The 18,452-nt window shown below is 47.6% G+C and overlaps 2 protein-coding genes across 11 annotated transcripts in view; one reads left to right on the top strand and one right to left on the bottom strand.

The window, feature by feature from the left end:
- The window catches only part of LOC113573492 (leucine-rich repeat and fibronectin type-III domain-containing protein 4), a 19,635-nt gene extending 12,023 nt beyond the window's left edge, over positions 1 to 7,612 (top strand). For all 9 annotated transcript variants that reach the window (XM_027003789.2, XM_027003783.2, XM_027003788.2 and 6 more), the window contains 2 exons: positions 1 to 1,214; positions 6,322 to 7,612. The exon at positions 1 to 1,214 is cut by the window's left edge and continues 557 nt beyond it. In XM_027003789.2, coding sequence (XP_026859590.2) covers positions 1 to 1,214; positions 6,322 to 7,540 — 2,433 coding nt within the window. In that variant the 3' untranslated portion in view covers positions 7,541 to 7,612. The remainder of the gene's footprint in view (positions 1,215 to 6,321) is intronic.
- pcxb (pyruvate carboxylase b) overlaps positions 1 to 18,452 on the bottom strand; it is a 136,807-nt gene that overhangs the window by 60,448 nt on the left and 57,907 nt on the right. The window lies entirely within an intron of this gene.

Raw genomic sequence — 18,452 nt, 5'->3', positions numbered from 1 at the left:
GATCTGACACTGTCCCGAAACACCATCAACCACATAAAACCAATGGCATTTGGAGACCTTGAGAGCCTCCGCTCATTGCATCTCGATGGAAATCGGTTGACAGCACTTGGTTCAAGGGACTTAGTAGGTATGCTGAACTTGCAGCACCTCATCCTCAACAACAACCAGCTCATTAACATTTCCTCTGATGCCTTTGATGACTTTCTACTCACGCTGGAAGACCTGGACCTGTCTTACAACAATCTGCGCAAAGCCCCCTGGGATGCCATTCAAAACATGGCCAGCTTGCACACTCTAAACCTTGACCACAATCTCATTGACCAGATTGCAGAGGGTTCCTTTGGTGAGCTCTACAAGCTTGCTCGATTAGACATGACCTCAAACCGCCTTCAGACTCTACCGCCTGATCCCCTGTTTGCGAGATCCCAGACAGGGGTGATCAGCCCTACCCCCTACAATGCGGTAGTCAGCTTGAACTTTGGGGGAAACCCCTTGCACTGTAACTGTGAACTGCTCTGGTTGCGTAGGCTTATTAGGAACGACGATATGGAGACCTGCGCCACGCCAGTGCACCTTGCCGGACGGTATTTCTGGTCAATACCTGAGGAGGAGTTCACCTGTGAGCCTCCGCTTATCACTCGACATACGCACAAACTCTGGGTGTTAGAGGGCCAGCGGGCGACGCTCAAGTGCCGCGCTATTGGCGACCCCGAGCCAGTGGTGCACTGGGTGTCGCCCGATGACCGGATTATTGCCAATTCCAGCCGTACCATGTCATTCCGGAATGGGACACTGGAGCTTCTGGTGACTGTTGCCCGTGACGATGGTGTCTACACCTGCATTGCGATTAATGCTGCAGGTGAAGCCACTGCTACGATTGACCTTAAGGTCATCCCACTTCCTCATCGGGGGAATGGGACGGTACCTTTGGCCCGTGACCCAGGTTCATCAGACATAACCCGGGGGAAGGTATCCAATGGACAAAGCCCCAGCCAAGACGCTAGTGCAGAGCCCCAGGATGGTAGAGAGGATGTGGAAACAGAGGCAGAGGATAGAGGGAGTGACAGAGGAGAGATCCAGCTTGTGGAAGTGCAGGGGATAACCTCAACCTCAGCTCAGGTGCGGTGGGATATAGGGCGACTGTTAGCAGCATATCTGGTTTGGATGTACCAGATACAGTACAACTGCACCGCAGATGAAACCCTGGTGTATCGGTGAGTAAAACCCATGAGGGGTTACAGTTACAACCACCACACACCATGAACTACCACAGACTTTTATACATATTATATGCCTGATTGTATTAAGCATAAATAATTGACCAAACCCATTTACAGACATATTCAATACTCCATGTGAAAGGTTACTGTACATATTCACACAAATGATCTAGCTGTATGGAAAAAACGAAACTATTAAAAGTTTTAATGCAATGCATCAGACAGCACTGTGAGACAGCACCGTCTGTACTGTGTTCAGACAATCAGTAATTGCTTTTCATCGCTGTCAAGTAGTAAATGATTGCACTGTATCGTATTGAAAAGGAAGGAAAAAAAGAACCTTTCAAGAGGCATGTACCTTCTTAGAGAAATAAATACAAAGGTGTATTCTTTAAAAAGGTCTTCAAGGCCTGTTTAACAAAGCCTTGGAGAAGCTTGAAGTGCCTTAGGATAAGCAGTGCGCTCAAAGAGAAAATATTTGTTTTAGCAGCTAGAACATGTTTAAAATAGTACCAAAGAATTGCAGCTCACAGGACTGTGTGGAGTCCTCTCCTGTGTGGAGTGTTTTTATCACATCGTATTGATGTAAACCATCTATTCCTTCTGACATCTTGTAATGTTGGTGCAATGTACCTGCAGAGGTTTTGGTCTGATTCTTGTCAGCTCCAGAATGCCTCAAGCCGGACATTCAATTGGACACTAAAGCACTTCTGGTCTATGGAAGTGGTCATGCTGTAGGCTCCACCAATAGATCCAGGATAGTTGCTGTCAGACACTTTCAGAGCATCTCAATGTGTCCCACACCCCTGGGATACATTATCAAAAGGGAGCTGCCATACAAGCTCAACCTGCCCATTTGTTGCTGGGTGGGTCAGTGGGATTTATGAAAGATTGCTTTTACAGACACTGTAAATGACAGCAGAGATGAGACAGGGTGAGGAAGAAAAGATAAAGAGGGACAGGAAAGAGAGAAACCTCCGGGAGCAGAATAATGAAGTCTTTAAATGAGCTTATATCGCACAACCAATACGTATGCCATCACATTGACAAGGGAAGAGAAAAAGACAGAGAGAGAAAGAGAGAGAGATAGAGAGAGAGATGGGGAGAGTGATAGCCAGACAGACAGACAGACAGACAGATAATATTTTATTGTAGAAATTTGCCAGGAACAAGCTGTTTTATTCTAACCCTATAAGAGAGCAAAACTTGCAGATGACACACTTGACATATAATGACAACCAGGCACTTCCATGATCAGGCCTGAAGTCTTTGAAAAAGTTTTACTGGCATTTTTGGAATTCCTTGGGTTTGTGTGAATTACAGGGGCAGAGTGATATTTTAAGGAAGAGAGAGTGAACAAAGACAAGCCCTCCCCAGCCTCGCTCCACCCCCTCCACTCTGCTCCTGTTATTTCTTGCTCTTCCTCTCTAGGGCTCTAATAATCGCCTGTTCCTGTGTCACCAGTTCTGCGACACTCTCCTGTCTCTGTTATTGCACTACTGAGAGTGTGCAAGTGTGCGCTTGTGTGTATAGGCTGGTGTGACTGAACTTTAAATTTGCAGTTACATCAAATACTCTTTCTTTCTCTCTCGCTCTCTCTCTCTCTCTCTCTCTCACACACACACACACACACACACACAGTGAGAGACTAACAAAAAAATGAAATGCAGTTTTCTTTTAATGCCTGAACAATGCCTGACCCCCCCCCAAAAAAAAAAATCTCCCATCTTTGCTTTCTCATATAGTATTTTGGGTTCACTAAGGTTTGTGTCTACCTGGGCACACCTGCCTTCCAATGCCTTTTCCTATTGTCGTTAACATTGAATCATCACCTAGACTTCCTTTCACCCCTCAAATATACATGGCCCCAACATGGGTCAGTTTCCTCTCTTAGATCTGAATTGTAGCTCACTGTACTTGCTTTGATGGATGTTCCAGGGCAGGTACAGGAAATGTGAGTCTGCACGCTTCAAATTCAACAACAAAACTTTCTTATTTTGTATTTTTTTGATGCAGGCTAAAAACATACAAATAGTTGCTATTTACAACTTCTGGCCATAAACAAGTTAAATAAATAAGTATAAAAGCAAGTCAACAAATGTGTTTGCAATGAAGCCAATCTTAACACAATCTTTCTGTAGTGGTAAGCTTGACATGGAGAGGGCTTGAAATGTGCCTCCACCCACCTACATCAGCGTAACTGACACTGGTGGAGTTTAGCTGCTGAGTTTGATTAGTCATAGAGAGCTTAATGCTTTTCAGTTTGTCCTTTCTCCTCCTGAGGCCTGCCTGTCTGTCAGCAATTGCAAAAAAAGGTACTCAGACCACTATCCTGTAGCAGGAGACTTTGTTATTATCAGCATAAACATTTTTTTTGCCCCCACATATGACCTTCATGCCCATTAGACATGGAAATTCATGAAACAGTAGAGGACAAAGTACTAACCGTAGGAAACAATATCAGATGCAGAACTGTGGTAAGGACCTTTGTGTAATGCTCATACAGAATGCTCATACATTATTATACATCATCTAATCATCTTATGTTGGTTAAATTTTAAAGGAGCAATAAGTCATTTTTCCAGCGATTCTTCTTCACATTATGAAATGGCCATTATACCGACACCTAGTGGTCTGGATGTTTGAGAAATTCTATACTAAATCTATTTTATACATGGCTGACTCCATGTGGGGGACCCACTCTATGGAGCATAAACTGGTTCATTTGAGGACTCCAAAGTAATATGATTCTTCATTTCATGTGAGCTGCACAAAAAATAAAGAAAAAAACCCCACTTATATTGTTTGCTACTTTTGAGTAAAAGTGGTGGTAAAAATGACCTATTGCTCGTTGAATATAGCATTTGACACAAATCTGGTCACAGAGGCAGAAATTATCAAAAGGCAAATAGAATTTCAACATAAGCCTTGACCTATGGAAAGACTTGGTTCATATTGAATTTTGAATCAGAAAGACTCACATCGTGTCATGCATGCAGTATATATTAGAACCCCATAAATACAAGCTGCAACAGTGCAGAGGTGGGACTATAATCAGTCAACAGTGCAGAGGTGGGACTACAATCCAGTGCAGAGGTGGGACTATAATCCAGTGCAGAGGTGGGACTATAATCAGTCAACAGTGCAGAGGTGGGACTATAATCCAGTGCAGAGGTGGGACTATAATCCAGTGCAGAGGTGGGACTATAATCCAGTGCAGAGGTGGGACTATAATCCAGTGCAGAGGTGGGACTATAATCAGTCAACAGTGCAGAGGTGGGACTATAATCCAGTGCAGAGGTGGGACTATAATCCAGTGCAGAGGTGGGACTATAATCAGTCAACAGTGCAAAGGTGGGACTATAATCAGTCAACAGTGCAGAGGTGGGACTATAATCAGTCAACAGTGCAAAGGTGGGACTATAGTCAGTCAACAGTGCAAAGGTGGGATTATAATCAGTGCTCTGCCATGCAAACTGATGCCATCCTCTGCCATCCCCTGCCATGCAAATCTGTACATAGTCGTAGGAGGTATGAGCTTCCTTATGTCTCACAGGATGCATATTTGTTTATGTTTTGTGGATATTATTGAAATATGTCGGGGCATATTTTCAGCAGTGCATTAATAAATACAGTTGTCAATACCTATTTGTTCCAGTGCTGGTATGGCCCCTCTATTGACCTCTATTGACCTCCTTCTGCATGCTACCATTGATTTATTCACCTGAGAGTACAGGTATATTTGAGAGGGTTTCTTTTTTGTTCTGTTGTTTCATAGACTGAAACAACAGAACACGGGCGGATTGAGTCAGAGGATCCATAAATATAAAACTACCGGAGCATAGTCTGGGTGACCTTGGTTACTAACTCATAATTTACAACCCAACCATGCTTAATAGATTCAGGACTCCGTGGCGGGGTTACTCAGGCAGACAGAGTGAGAGAAATGGAAGTAGAATGAAAGTGAGAACAGTGGAACAGAAAGGGGCCGAGTAGGTCTGCCATGGAAAGAGAGGCAGGAATGAAACGAGGGGGGTGAACAAAAACAAGCACAGTTGTGCAAGAAGACACTGGTGAAGAGGAACCACGGAGAAAGGACAGATGACCGGGGCACGAAGGAGGTGCGTGGTGGGAGTTTAGTGGCGAGATGGAGAGGGCAGAGGAGCTAGGAGGTGCGCTTGGCCTGGAGCAGGGAGAGCACACACAGGCCACGAGAACGTGGCTGAAATTACACCAGAACAAGTCATTGAGTGATCAAGGTGCAGGGAGGAATGCACAAGAAGAAGGACAGAGAGAGAGAGAGAGAGAGAGAAAGGAAAGGATGGAGAGAGAAAAAGGAAAGGATGGAGAGAGAGAGGGAGAGAGAGAGAGAGAGAGAGAGAGAGAGAGAGAGAGAGAGAGAGAGAGAGAGAGAGAGAAGTGTGTAGGTGGCATGGGAAGATTGTTAATGCCACTACCAAAAAAGGACTCTAAATGGCTCAAGGTCTTGCTGAGAGCCTGCAATTACATGTCAGTGGCAGAAGTGTTGAATGGTAGGGTTTTATGTTGTGCCCGCATTTTACCTCTACATGCCCATTATGTTAGTTATGCACTTGCGTGACAACAGTGCGCCGCTCTGAGTCTAAGAAAGTGGAGCGTTTGGAGGAACAAACATTGGCAACAGACACATCCACACTTAACCCCCCCCATACACACACACACACACACACACACACACACACAGATGCCCCTATACACAAACTCTGTCTTTCAAATGTAGAGGCACACAAAGTCCCACCGATGCCTTCCATTACAGGTTATTCTCTTAATCACTCATTCTCTCTCAGGTATTGCCCATTTGGGGGTGGTCTATTCTCCCAGCCAGTTGTGGCTGATAGCAGCTAAATTATTAGGCTTTAGAAATCAGGCTTTCTTTGCATAAATCCGTTCTACTCCTCTGCCTGATTGGATCATTTTCTCTCTCTCTGCTGAGCCACGGTTCGCCTCTCCTCCTTCCTGCCTTCCTCCATTGCTATTCCAGTCAACACCTTCACGTTGCCTGACTGACATTTCCCTGCAATCCACCACTAATTCACCTTTTATTGCTCTCTTTCTCCCTCAGAATTCTGCCATCCACAAGTAACAGCTTCCTCCTGAAGAACCTGGTGTCTGGAGCGGACTACAACCTGTGTGTCCTGGCCATTTTCGACGACACCGTCACCTCGATGGCTGCCACGAAGGTTCTGGGGTGCGCCCAGTTTAGCACCAAGGACAATTACCCTGACTGCCGTTCACTTCAGGCCCACTTTCTGGGCGGGACCTTAACTATTCTGGTGGGAGGCGTGGTTGTAGTAACGCTGCTGGTGTTTACAGTGGCGCTAATGGTACGCCACCGGGTCTGCAGTAACCATGACGAGCACCTCGATGTTGGGGATGAGGCCAGATGCTCAGTATCGGACTCCCCGTCTCTTTCAGCCAAAGGGGCCAACGTTTTCCCTCAGAGCAATGGGAACGGAGACGTAATGATGGTGGTCCTACCTAACGGGATGCTTCAAAAACAAAGAGGGGTGGGAGGAGGGGCGGGGCCTTCGTCTAAGCCACCTCCCACTCAGAAACCTAAAACACTGCCCAAGCCCAAGGTGGATCTGGACCTCCTGAAAGTGGGGCTTGAAGGAGGAATTGGGTCACAGAGGGCACTTCCACCTTACACTCCCGAGACCGAGCGAATGCCAATGTACTACACCCCCAAGAACCCATTCCCATCCACACTGCCACGCCAATCATGTCAAACAGGGGCGGGGCTGAGCAAACTCCAGTCCGCAAGCAGAGACGTAGCAAAGCGGGCTAGCTTTAGCCTAGCCCCGCCCCCGCACTATAACACTGACTTCCGAGATAGGCGGTTCAGCACAGGCGGGGCTTTGGTAGTCAGGCGAGCAGCCACGGACAGCCAATGGAACTCCTCCTTGGCCTACCAGAGCCCCAGCCTGGGCCGCCGCAGGCACGGTGCTGCGCGGCACAAGCGCAGCTCCTCCTTCGACATGGGCAACATGGCCTCCACTGCCACCTGCTATGGCTATGCCAAGCGGCTGAGCGTCATGTGGTCCAAGCGCAGCCAGTCGCTGCACGGCATGCTGGTTCAGTACGCCTCCACCGCCAGCACGTCCGCCGGCTGCGGGGGCGGCGGGGAGCTCCGCCTGCGGCCCACCCGTGCCTACCTTCTCGCCCACGGCACCGCGGACTCCGACTCGGGCGGCCGGGCCGGAGGCCTAGCGGGAGACGAAGGGGAAAAGGAGGAGAATGGGGCAAAGAAAGGGGAAGAGCTGGAGGAAAGCGTGGTGTAGGGACAGAGGCAGCAGCAAGCGACTCTACGAAACCCAGAGCCTGGGAAAATGGGGGGGGGGGGCCAGCTGCTGGTGGACAGAAAGGAGATGAGAGAGACAGAGAGAGAGAGGGAGAGAGAGAGGGAGGGAGGGAGGGAGGGAGAGAGAGAGGGAGGGAGGGAGAGAGAGAGGGAGAGAGAGAGAGAGGGAGGGAGGGAGAGAGAGAGAGAGGGAGGGAGAGAGAGAGGGAGGGAGGGAGAGGAAGAGAGAGGGAGGGAGAGAGAGAGAGGGAGGGAGGGAGAGAGGGAGAGAGAGAGAGAGAGGGAGAGAGAGAGGGAGGGAGGGAGAGAGAGGGGGAGAGGAGGAGAGGGAGAGAGAGGAAGAGAGAGAGAGAGGGAGAGAGAGCGAAGGAGAGAGAGGGAGAGAGAGAGGGAGAGAGAGGGAGAGAGAGAGAGGGACAGAGAGAGAGGGAGAGAGAGAGGAGGAGAGGGAGAGAGGGAGAGAGAGGGAGAGAGAGAGAGGGACAGAGAGAGAGGGAGAGAGAGGGGGAGAGGAGGAGAGGGAGAGAGAGGAAGAGAGAGAGAGAGGGAGAGAGGGAGAGAGAGCGAAGGAGAGAGAGGGAGAGAGAGAGCGAAGGAGAGAGTTAGGGGGTGAGCAGAAGGGTGAAGTGAGAGGTGAGATGTGATATGTGGGAGTGAGCACTCAGGGGAGGGAAGGCCACTGCTAAAGGCTGAGTGAAAAGTTGACTGGCGAGATAAGAGGTAGATAAAAGATGTCATAGCAGTAAAAAAAAGACAACATACAAAGCGGAAAAAAACACATACGGAGGGCCTACGGAGAGGAGCAGGGACGTGAGGAGGAGAGCAGTCCAATCCAGGTGGATGTCAAATGGGCCAAAATGGCTGGTTGTAATAAAGGAACCTAGAGAGACATGGATCTGAGAGGTTTCTAAATCAACACAGGATAGCACTCTTCCTGACAGGCCTGTAATGTGAGCAGGGAGGAGACCTGAATAGGGGACAAGTATGTGGCCTATTTCATGACCAGCTTACCCAGAAAATAACTTTGAACTCACACAGGCAGTGGGACACAGAGCTGGCCTTGCAGCGGTGATCAATTAGCCATCCTGTCCCTGGGATTACAGAGGCGGAGCCTGCAGGCGGAAACGCCGAGTCATGCGCAATCAATCGGATGTGATCGGTCAATAGAGCTGGAACCGGCCGGCGGGGCGGTGGCAAGAGCTGGGGGAACGAAGCGGGATGGCACACGAAATGCCCCGCCGACGAGACGGCGACATGACCGGGGACAGATATAGCACACAGCCCAATAAACAGCCAGCGACTGAGGAGAAAAGGGATTGATACGGTGAATGGTGGTACAGGAGGAACACTCCTCCGGTTTGTTTCTATTACGTGACTGGATGCGCCGGGCAGCCATAACTATCCAGAGTTCTGCCGGACTGGGGCTTTACTGGGACCAGGGTTATTCCAGCACCAGAGAGAGCCTTTCCCCTTATACAGAACGTAAACATAAAGCCTGTTTGAAAATATTCCATAAACGAAAGAATCAAGGATAGAGCAAGGACATCTGAAGGAAAAAACAAAAAAAGTTGTGGCCATGAAGTTCTGTTTTCCTACCAGTTTTCATGAATGATAATAGAACTGAAAAAAGCGCAATTTTATTGCTACAATCTTTCATGAAAATTAGTTATTAAGATGATTGTATTTATCATTGAGCTTAGATTAAAGAGAAGCAAATTAACAAGTTCAATGACAATAATAACCATTCTGATAATAATGTTTGTTGATCTTATTTTGCCAAAGTAAATATTGTTACCTTGACTTGATATTCTAAATAATGAAATAAAAACAAAAAAAGACAAGACTGTTTATTTAATGAGTGCAAGTTTCAGCAAGGTGAGAACAAAATGATGAATTGCCTTTCACTGTTGGGAGGTTTTTCACCGTTTCCTTTGGATTTGGTGATCATCCCACAAGTCTTTGTTTTTATGACTTTGTTCACTCTTGGGTGATGAGCCAAGATGATTTTTAACATTTACCACACATGCTCAATCATATGCAGAAGGATGCAGTGCGACAGGAAATAGGGAGAGACAGAAAAGGAGAGGAAATATGAGAGACAGTGACAGAGAGAGAGACAAAGTGAGACACAATAGAGAGAGAGAGAGAGAGAGAGAGAGAGAGGACACCAATGTCTGAGAGTGTACTGATGCATGAGACAGAGCAGAGGACAAAAAAAGATGACCTGCGAGAGAGAGAGAGAGAGAGAGAGAGAGAGAGAGAGAGAGAGAGAGAGGGAGAGGACAGTAGGTCTGTAGTGTCTGTGCTAGGGGTATTTTTGGAGCATGAGTGCTTAGGCAGAATTTATGGCATTGCCAATAAAGGCCATTTAAGCATGGCTGAAGTGAAATGAGGGGAGAACATGAGTCGTGTGTGTATGTGAGCAAACACTGTGTGCCCTTCTGCCTTCTGTGTTTACCCATAGCAACAGGGAGGCTTACATCAGGTTCTTGGAACACCAACATGCACGCACATATGCACACACACACACACGCACACACACCCACCCAACATTCAGTAATGTTCGCCCAAACAAATTCTGCATAAGCAATAAGGACATGTAAATAATGAAAGACAATCTGCATCATTTATGACAAATTCATTACTGCAGCAGATATTTAAAGAGAACAGAGAACACACACACACACACACACACTGCACTTTCCTACACACCATCAACCAGAATGGCAAACAAGCAGTCACATTTTGTCATTTGTCTTTCCCCGTCTGTCAATCACAGCTTCTCCCTCTGCCTTTCTCGCATTTAGATTTGTCCTTGCACATGTGCTCTCTCTCCCTCACACTCGCTCACACACACACGCACACACGCACACACGCACACACGCACACACGCACACACACATGCACAGAAGGTCATATTGAGGTTGGGATGGCTTTAATCTTCATAAAGCACTGGGATCAAATTACATACCAGCTACCACACAGGTCATGGCCAATAGTTCTGTGTGTGTGTGTGTGTGTGTGTGTGTGTGTGTGTTAGAGGGGCAGAGAGGGGAAAAGAGAGAGAGTTCCAGAAAACCTGACTGCCAGTTTAGGTGTCTGTTGCAGTTTGTGGTTTTTTTTTAGTGCTCTCTAAATATCTAGGTGGAGGTGGGGGGGGGGGGCTGTGTAGCCTATCAGAGTGACTGTATGAGTGCTGAGAGCTACACCACAGCCTGCTCTCCTTCACTGGGCCTGCTGTCAAGCCCTGGCCCACTTTGCCTAATTAAAAAGTACTGATTGGTACACACCCACCCACACAGTCAACCCACGAAGCGGCGGCTCATCTCCCGACCTCCAGCACATACCAACCTCAGCCTCACATCTCCACACACTCCCCAGGCCTTCGGGCACTTGTGCCCCTCTCCCGAGCACGCCGTCTCCAGTTGGAGGGGGCTTGGAGCTGCCAGGGTGCCAGGGCTCTTCTGAGACTGAGACCATATCCGTGCCAGTCTCCCACAGCAGTGCCATCATCAGTTACGCTGGCACAAACTGCCACGTTCCGCTGCCAGGAAGGAGGCCTATACAAGCGGCCCCTCGCCGCCCGGACCACTACTGACTCCAGAGGCATGGACAAAGATACCTCATTATACAGCAGTCTTTTTCGTTGATTACTAAGTGGCCTCCTAGTCTTGACTAACACTGTAATACATTTTAAATCAATATTCCATGGTTACTCTGAATGCATCTCGGTGTAAATGGACATCTCAGTAGCAGGAAAGTTGTTTAAGAGCCAACTGTCCCGGTCTTCTCTCATTTGAGATCTTAATTTGTGCAGACGATGGTATGCTTCTCAATTCCAGAATCCTATGCTGGCTGTGCCCACTGCCAGACTGCCAGACACTTTTTTTTGCAGGTTTTTGCTATTTTTCATTCCTTGACCTCAGTCTCTTCCCTGCCCGAGTGACGAGGAGGTTTGTCTGGATCCAGGCACTTGTGGACATGAAGCTCTCATCCTAACAGTGTAACGTGCATCAGATTCCGTCACCGTCATTACCGACACCTCCCCGAGGTGCCCTTACCCTAACGTAACAGTTGTCATGACGACAGTGCTCCTAATCTTGTTCCGAGGAGACTATTAGGAGAGTAATGTGGATTTCTGCACAAATGAGGATTAAGGCGTTAAACAGCTAATGCGGAGCTCGTCGCCGGAGCAGATGAAGACCACTGGGCCCCCAGAGCGTGCAGTCTGGAGTCGGAAGCACAGCCATGTCAAGCCTGTTCCAGTGCCAAACTCCACTGCTTGCACAAACCTCTCGCTTCCTTTCCTCCGAGGACAGTAGACCGACACGTCAGGGCTTGCTGCTCATTGGTTGCTGTTTGAGATTTAAAAAGCGTTATAAATGCTAAACATGTTTATTACAGGACGTCCACCAATGTAAGCAATCCAGCAGCCTTGCGGAATACAATTCCCTCTGTTTAATGCACGTCTTTCCTAAGGGATGACATAAGGAGCCAACATAACATGAAAGCAGTTTTGGCTTTTTTTATTATCGTTATTTTGACCTCTTTGATCACCGTTGACGGAAGCCTGGTGGTTAAATAAGCCATGCTGCTCCCTCTCATCTTAGCACTGCTACTGTCCGAGCTAAGGAGAAGATTCAGCTATTGACAACTAATCTGTTACGCATGAAAGCTAAACAAAAGATCCACTGCATTCTTATCACAACTCTAGGCTTGAACTACGATTAAAAGAACATTATTTGTCCATAGTCCTGTGGAAAAGAGTCTTTCTGACAAAGGCATAATTTCTGGCAGTTGGAAAGACTATGGATTGATCTCAAAACTTGCATTCCTTTGAAATGCTTGTTAAAGGTAATTTATCCTTGTGCCTGCTCTGTGTTCTAAGAAACCCAAAATGATTAAAGTCAAGAGTTCTCACTGTATCACAAACTGCATCTCAAACTACGTGCTCTATTTATCTTTGCTCTCTATATGGTTTCCCTGTTAAGCGTGCCTTATCTCCTAAAGGCTAGGCCAGTGGTATCAAGGAATCAGCTTCATAAAGACATCGGACTTCTTTACAGAATCTGATCCCGTTACTCCACCGACTGCACAAAACTGACTACCTAAATATCACATTTAATTGCATTTTATATGCAAGCCAACATCTATGTGGAAGATTCTACCACATCACCTGGATATTCTCATCAACATTTATTCTGATTTACTCATCACTGGATCTCAAATTCCATTCCATCTTAAAAGATGAACTGGTCTCAGATCGATGTGCCTCCTTATCAGCGCTCGATAGGGAGAATTCAAGTTTCAAGTTTGGTTTATTTGTCACATACACAGTCATACACAGTATAACTCGCAGTGAAATGGAGAACGCTGACAACGTTACGCTAAAACATGACTAATACATTACACTTTATTCTCTGCACTCTGTACACTTTTACCTCAAATCAAATTTTCACCCCAGGCTATTTACTCGCACGTGGTCTGTCAGCTACACTAACTAAGCCCCATCCACGCCAGTCAGCACAAACGCAGCAAAACCAGTACTTACCCCAACTCAACCCCGTGATGTGCACGCTAAGTGGCTCAGATACCCGACTAGTAACCATAAGGTTGCCAGTTCAAGCCCCACCACCAGCAGGTGGTTGCTATTGGGTGTCTGAGCAAGGCCCTTAACCCTCAACTCAGTCATAATTGTAAAGTGCTTTGTATAAATGGTAGACGTTGGAATTCTAGTGTGTGGTTTATGGTATGACCTTGCCGAACGTCTGCGAGCATAGCAGATTGAGATGCTCGGTGTTCAGGAGTTTGAATGTGGAACAGAATTTCTGCCCATTTTACAAAACACCAAAAACTCCTTTACATATTTAAATCAGAGCCCTCAGCCTAAGCAGGCGGCCACGCGGCATGTCTGCCTGCTGCTAATGGCTTGTTTATGCCGCCATTCTGCAATTTGGGCTGCGACTGCATAATTTGCTGGTGGTAATAACGGCACGCGGCTTGACAGAGAGGCACTTAGCGATCTGGTCAGAGTAAATAAATAAATAGTAATAAACAGAACTGGTACGAGTGTCAGAGGGGAACACATCACCCAGTGACAACTGCAGTTGCCAAACGCACCGGAGGGGTCCAATCAACAAGACTTGTGGAAACGGGCGCGAGTGGACAAAAGAATCACTGAGTAAGTGGAGGACGAAAATCTGGGGGTATCGATGGGCACTCAGTGAGAGAGAGAGAGAGAGAGAGAGAGAGAAAGAGAGAGAGAGAGAGAGAGAAAGAGAGAGAGAGAAGGGCACATAGAAAGCTCCATTTCCAATTTCAATCAAATGCCCCTGCCACAACAATTAAGAAGTGTGTCACCAAAAGCAATCAATTCAATCAACCATAACAAAATGGAAGCAAAAACAATCAGGACAGTGACAGCTGCAACCTCTCTCTCTCCTTCACTCTGTCTATCTCTCTCTCCTTCACTCTGTCTATCTCTCTCTCCCTCACTCTCTGTCTATCTCTCTCTCCCTCACTCTCTGTCTATCTCTCACTCCCTCACTCTCTGTCTCTATCTCTCACTCCCTCACTCTGTCTGTCTATCTCTCTCTCCCTCACTCTGTCTATCTATCTCTCTCTCCCTCACTCTGTCTATCTCTCTCTCCCTCACTCTGTCTATCTCTCTCTCCCTCACTCTGTCTATCTCTCACTCCCTCACTCTGTCTATCTCTCACTCCCTCACTCTGTCTATCTCTCACTCCCTCACTCTGTCTATCTCTCACTCCCTCACTCTGTCTATCTCTCACTCCCTCACTCTGTCTATCTCTCACTCCCTCACTCTCTGTCTCTATCTCTCTCTCCCTCACTCTGTCTGTCTATATCTCTCTCTCCCTCACTCTGTCTGTCTATCTATCTCTCTCTCCCTCACTCTCTGTCTATCTCTCTCTCCCTCACTCTCTGTCTATCTCTCCCTCCCTCACTCTCTGTCTATCTCTCCCTCCCTCACTCTCTGTCTATCTCTCCCTCCCTCACTCTGTCTATCTCTCCCTCCCTCACTCTCTGTCTATCTCTCCCTCCCTCACTCTGTCTATCTCTCCCTCCCTCACTCTGTCTATCTCTCCCTCCCTCACTCTGTCTATCTCTCCCTCCCTTACTCTCTGTCTCTCCTTCTCTCCCTCAGTCTGTCTTGGTGAGATGGACATGGCTAAGATCAAACAGAAGGTCCAGTGTCTGTCATAAGGAGCAGAGCTGCTGCTTTGCATGAGTCTAGCATGTTGGCTGTGCTTTCATATTTTAGCATGCATGCACATTACCACCAAACACCATGCTACGGATGATGGAACACACAGAAAAGTAACTTCGATAACTGCCATAATCATGCAATCACTGAACGTGTGTGGTCTATAGCATCTTTTTGAGTGCTGTTAAACATTGGCAAACTAAACCGTGTCAGTGTACTTTCATATTAACCACACAATGGCCTTTGCATTGTTCCATGAAGTCCTTAAAGAACAGATATCCAGGACGTAATTGGCTAAAGGAACACTGCTGTGGTCCTGGAGCTCCCCCTGTTAGTGCCGCAGAAATCCAGCTCTTTAGCCTGAGCCTTGAGCTCGCAGGGAATGAATATAACGAGCACAACGCATGAATCCCAAACCCTCTTAATGAAAGATTAATGACGGTCTTTGAAACGCAACACTGGACACTGGATCAGTCAGTGGAGCGCTTAAAAAAATAACAATAAACACCTTGATTTTAAGAAAACTTCAATCAACTGACTAATCTGCATGTATAATCATTAGAAATTCACACAAGTTGGGCAAATCTACACTTGACCCTGCTATGCTAAGTTTGATTTCATAGGGATCTCCCACTGCATGTAGCCATGCATATTAAGACCGGAGTACAAAGGACGTTTTTAGCATGCTGTCTGTCCTCTGCGATGTCCCCCTAAGGTGTGTGGAAGGGTGAACGAATTATTACTTAATTGTTTCCTACACCTCCGGCATTAGACAAGGTGATGCTTTGTCCTTCCCCCGTTTTCCTTATAAATCAACAGTCTGACCGCTGGAGCTGCTTGATGGCGCTGGCCGTCGCGCTCCTTTCAGTGGGGCGGCTGGCCGTGGCAGAGGGGCGCGAAGGCCCGGTGCGGTGGGCTGGACCCTGGGGTACGGAGGGGAAGGAGCTTCAGTCTGATCACCGCACATGTACATGGACACACCTGCAAATCCATTTGTTTTCCCTGCAAATGCTAATGGTGCTGCGATAGATGAAGTGCTTTTTGCTTTCCCGGCTAAATGGCGAGCGGACGTCCCTCGACCGTGAGCCAACGCTATTGTAGCAAAATATGAAGCACCTGATTACATCAGACGCAAAACTAAACTTCTCCAAACCTTAGTGGCAACCTACGGGGGAACTGTCTTTCTCTATTTAAATCAACCCTCTGTGTGTGTGTTTACTGGGGTCTCTTCATTAGTTTCCAACTCTCGCATTAAGGTCATCTCTCCCGCTTCATTTTTCTCATCTGCTGCGTCTCTCGTCGTGTTCCAAGGTGCCTTCAGACCCAGGACATGGCTGAAGGTGACTGAGGTGAGCACTGTGTCCAGGTGTCTACCATAGCTAAAAAACAACCAACCAAAAAAACGCAACTTCTACACCCAAGTCAAACCTACTCTATTTATTTATTTTGCACGTCATTATCAAAGCAAAGCTGTTTTTGTAAACAATTATCTTTCCTTCTCAGGATCAGCCAACATGTCAACATCCAAATGTTCATTTTCCTGTCGTCGAGGAGACATTGGTCCCTCACAGAGAGCTAAATACATGTGCTCAAACCACTGCATTTCCGTTGTCAACGTCTGTACCGTAACCCGCGCAGGTGTGCGCGGTGGTGGGGGACCCGGCACTGCAGAGTAAGATGCCACTTCTTCACCGTGGAGAGCTGAGCGTGCAGCGTCATCCAGATCTCCCCCGACGGTGCTCTCGCATTTCACCAGAGGGAGCCGCCGCGGCTCAGCACACAAAGGCGCGTGGAGGGACCCTCATCTGCTCCCTTTCATATCTCCTCTGCTGCTTACCCATCAGCCCACACAGCCCTCCCTCCTCCTCCCTCCCTCGCTCTCGGACTCCTCCTCCTCCCTCCCTCGCTCTCGGACTCCTCCTCCCTCCCTCCCTCGCTCCGCGCCGTCCCCGTGGCTCCTCTGAAAGTAAGTCACACCAATTCCAAAGCGCATAATCCCGATTAAAGCTTCAAAGAAGTCTCCACTCCTCCAGTAGCACACACACACGCATATATTGTTGTGTTTATGCGCACATGTGTGTGTGTGTGTCTGAGATAAAGATACTGATGATGGTTTATAGAAACCCATTCAACACCCACAGAAGCACAGAAGAACACAGCAGCTTGTAGGCAGGCACACTGCCCCCATACACGTACGCAACGCTAACATGTAAAACATATTAGCAGGGTTATAATGACTTATTAATAGGTCAAGATTTAAGCACTGTTTTCACCCCCAGACTCTTCTTCATCAGCTACATTACAAGGCGATGTGTGTAAATTGTGTGTACACTGTGTGTGTGTGTGTATGTGTAACCACCAAGCTGTGTAATTGCCTCTTGTAGTACTGCCCCTACCCCTCCATCTGTGTGTGTACACTGCTGTCTGCCCTGCACATGGACACTGCACACCTATGTAACTGCTCAAAATGCAGCAGTCTGTGACCGCAAGTCTCTGAATGTGTGGCACCAAGTAAAAGGACACACATGTACATGCATGCAAGCACACACACACACACACACACTCACACACACTCACACACGTGAAGACACGTATACATACACATTACTGTGTGTCTGTGCAAAGATTAAGATCACCTTTTTGCATCCTAGATACAAAGCGGAGAGATTTCCAGAAGATATCAGTGACACTGAAACTCCACCTATTTTTGGAATAAAAATGTTTCTGTGGTTGGACTAGATCATTGTGTATTGACACAAATAAGCTGTTTGAAGAAAAAGAGGGGGGTGAGTGAGCAAATGAATCAGTTACCTACCAGTGTAAAGGATTAGTCAGTAATCCAGTTAGTGTGATATGCCTCTGTACCCTCATGTTGTCTGCAGAAGTCATATGTTCATTTGAACTGAATCAATTAGCTCATGCGAACTGAATCATTAAGCTTTATATAATCTTACTTGGCTCACATAATTCATCTAAGCTTTAGTTTATTTACTATGTTTCAAAAGGAAATATGTGTTTTAAATGGATTTATTAGTTGTCTACCATGTGTCGTACCAGTTCTGAATGTCTCCGTAGTACATGGGCGGAGAGTTGGAAAGAAGATGAGACAAAGAGATAAAAGGTGATAATGCAGTTGTGGACAAACGGGGGGAGAGGGAGTGGAGAGAGAGAAGGAGCGAGGGAGGGAGGACAGAGAGCTGGTGGAGGGAGACAGACGGAGAGTGCTTCATATGATCGGCACTTCACGATGCAAGGAGACATGAAAAGCTTCCGGGGTGCTCCTCGTCTCCGAGAGCCACTCCACTGGTCGCTCCCTTCCCTGTGTGCGTCTCCTTCTCCTCTCCTCTCCTCTCCCCCGCTCTGCGTCTCCTACTTACCGCCGCCTGCGGTGCTCATTTCGTCCGGGGAGCCGCTTTCACCGCCTTCCACTGCTGCGCCCCATCCAGAGGCGGTGAGCGCGCGGCGAAGGGCCCAATTCCTACATCTCAGACCCTTCTTTCCTTGGAACGCCGACGCTCCAAGGCCGGCAGAGCTGCTGGCCTCCCTCGTTCCTTACGCCCGTATCCCCGCTGTCTCCGGGCTCTTTCCCTCCACTGTCCCCCCCCCGCCGTCCTCTGCCCTTCCCATGCTGTTCATCCTTTACGGAATGACTGACAGGGAAGAAGAG

This window comes from Electrophorus electricus, chromosome 19 (assembly GCF_013358815.1).
Source record: "Electrophorus electricus isolate fEleEle1 chromosome 19, fEleEle1.pri, whole genome shotgun sequence".
In the NCBI taxonomy this organism is placed as follows: domain Eukaryota; kingdom Metazoa; phylum Chordata; class Actinopteri; order Gymnotiformes; family Gymnotidae; genus Electrophorus; species Electrophorus electricus.
This window is presented reverse-complemented; position numbering and strand designations above follow the sequence as displayed.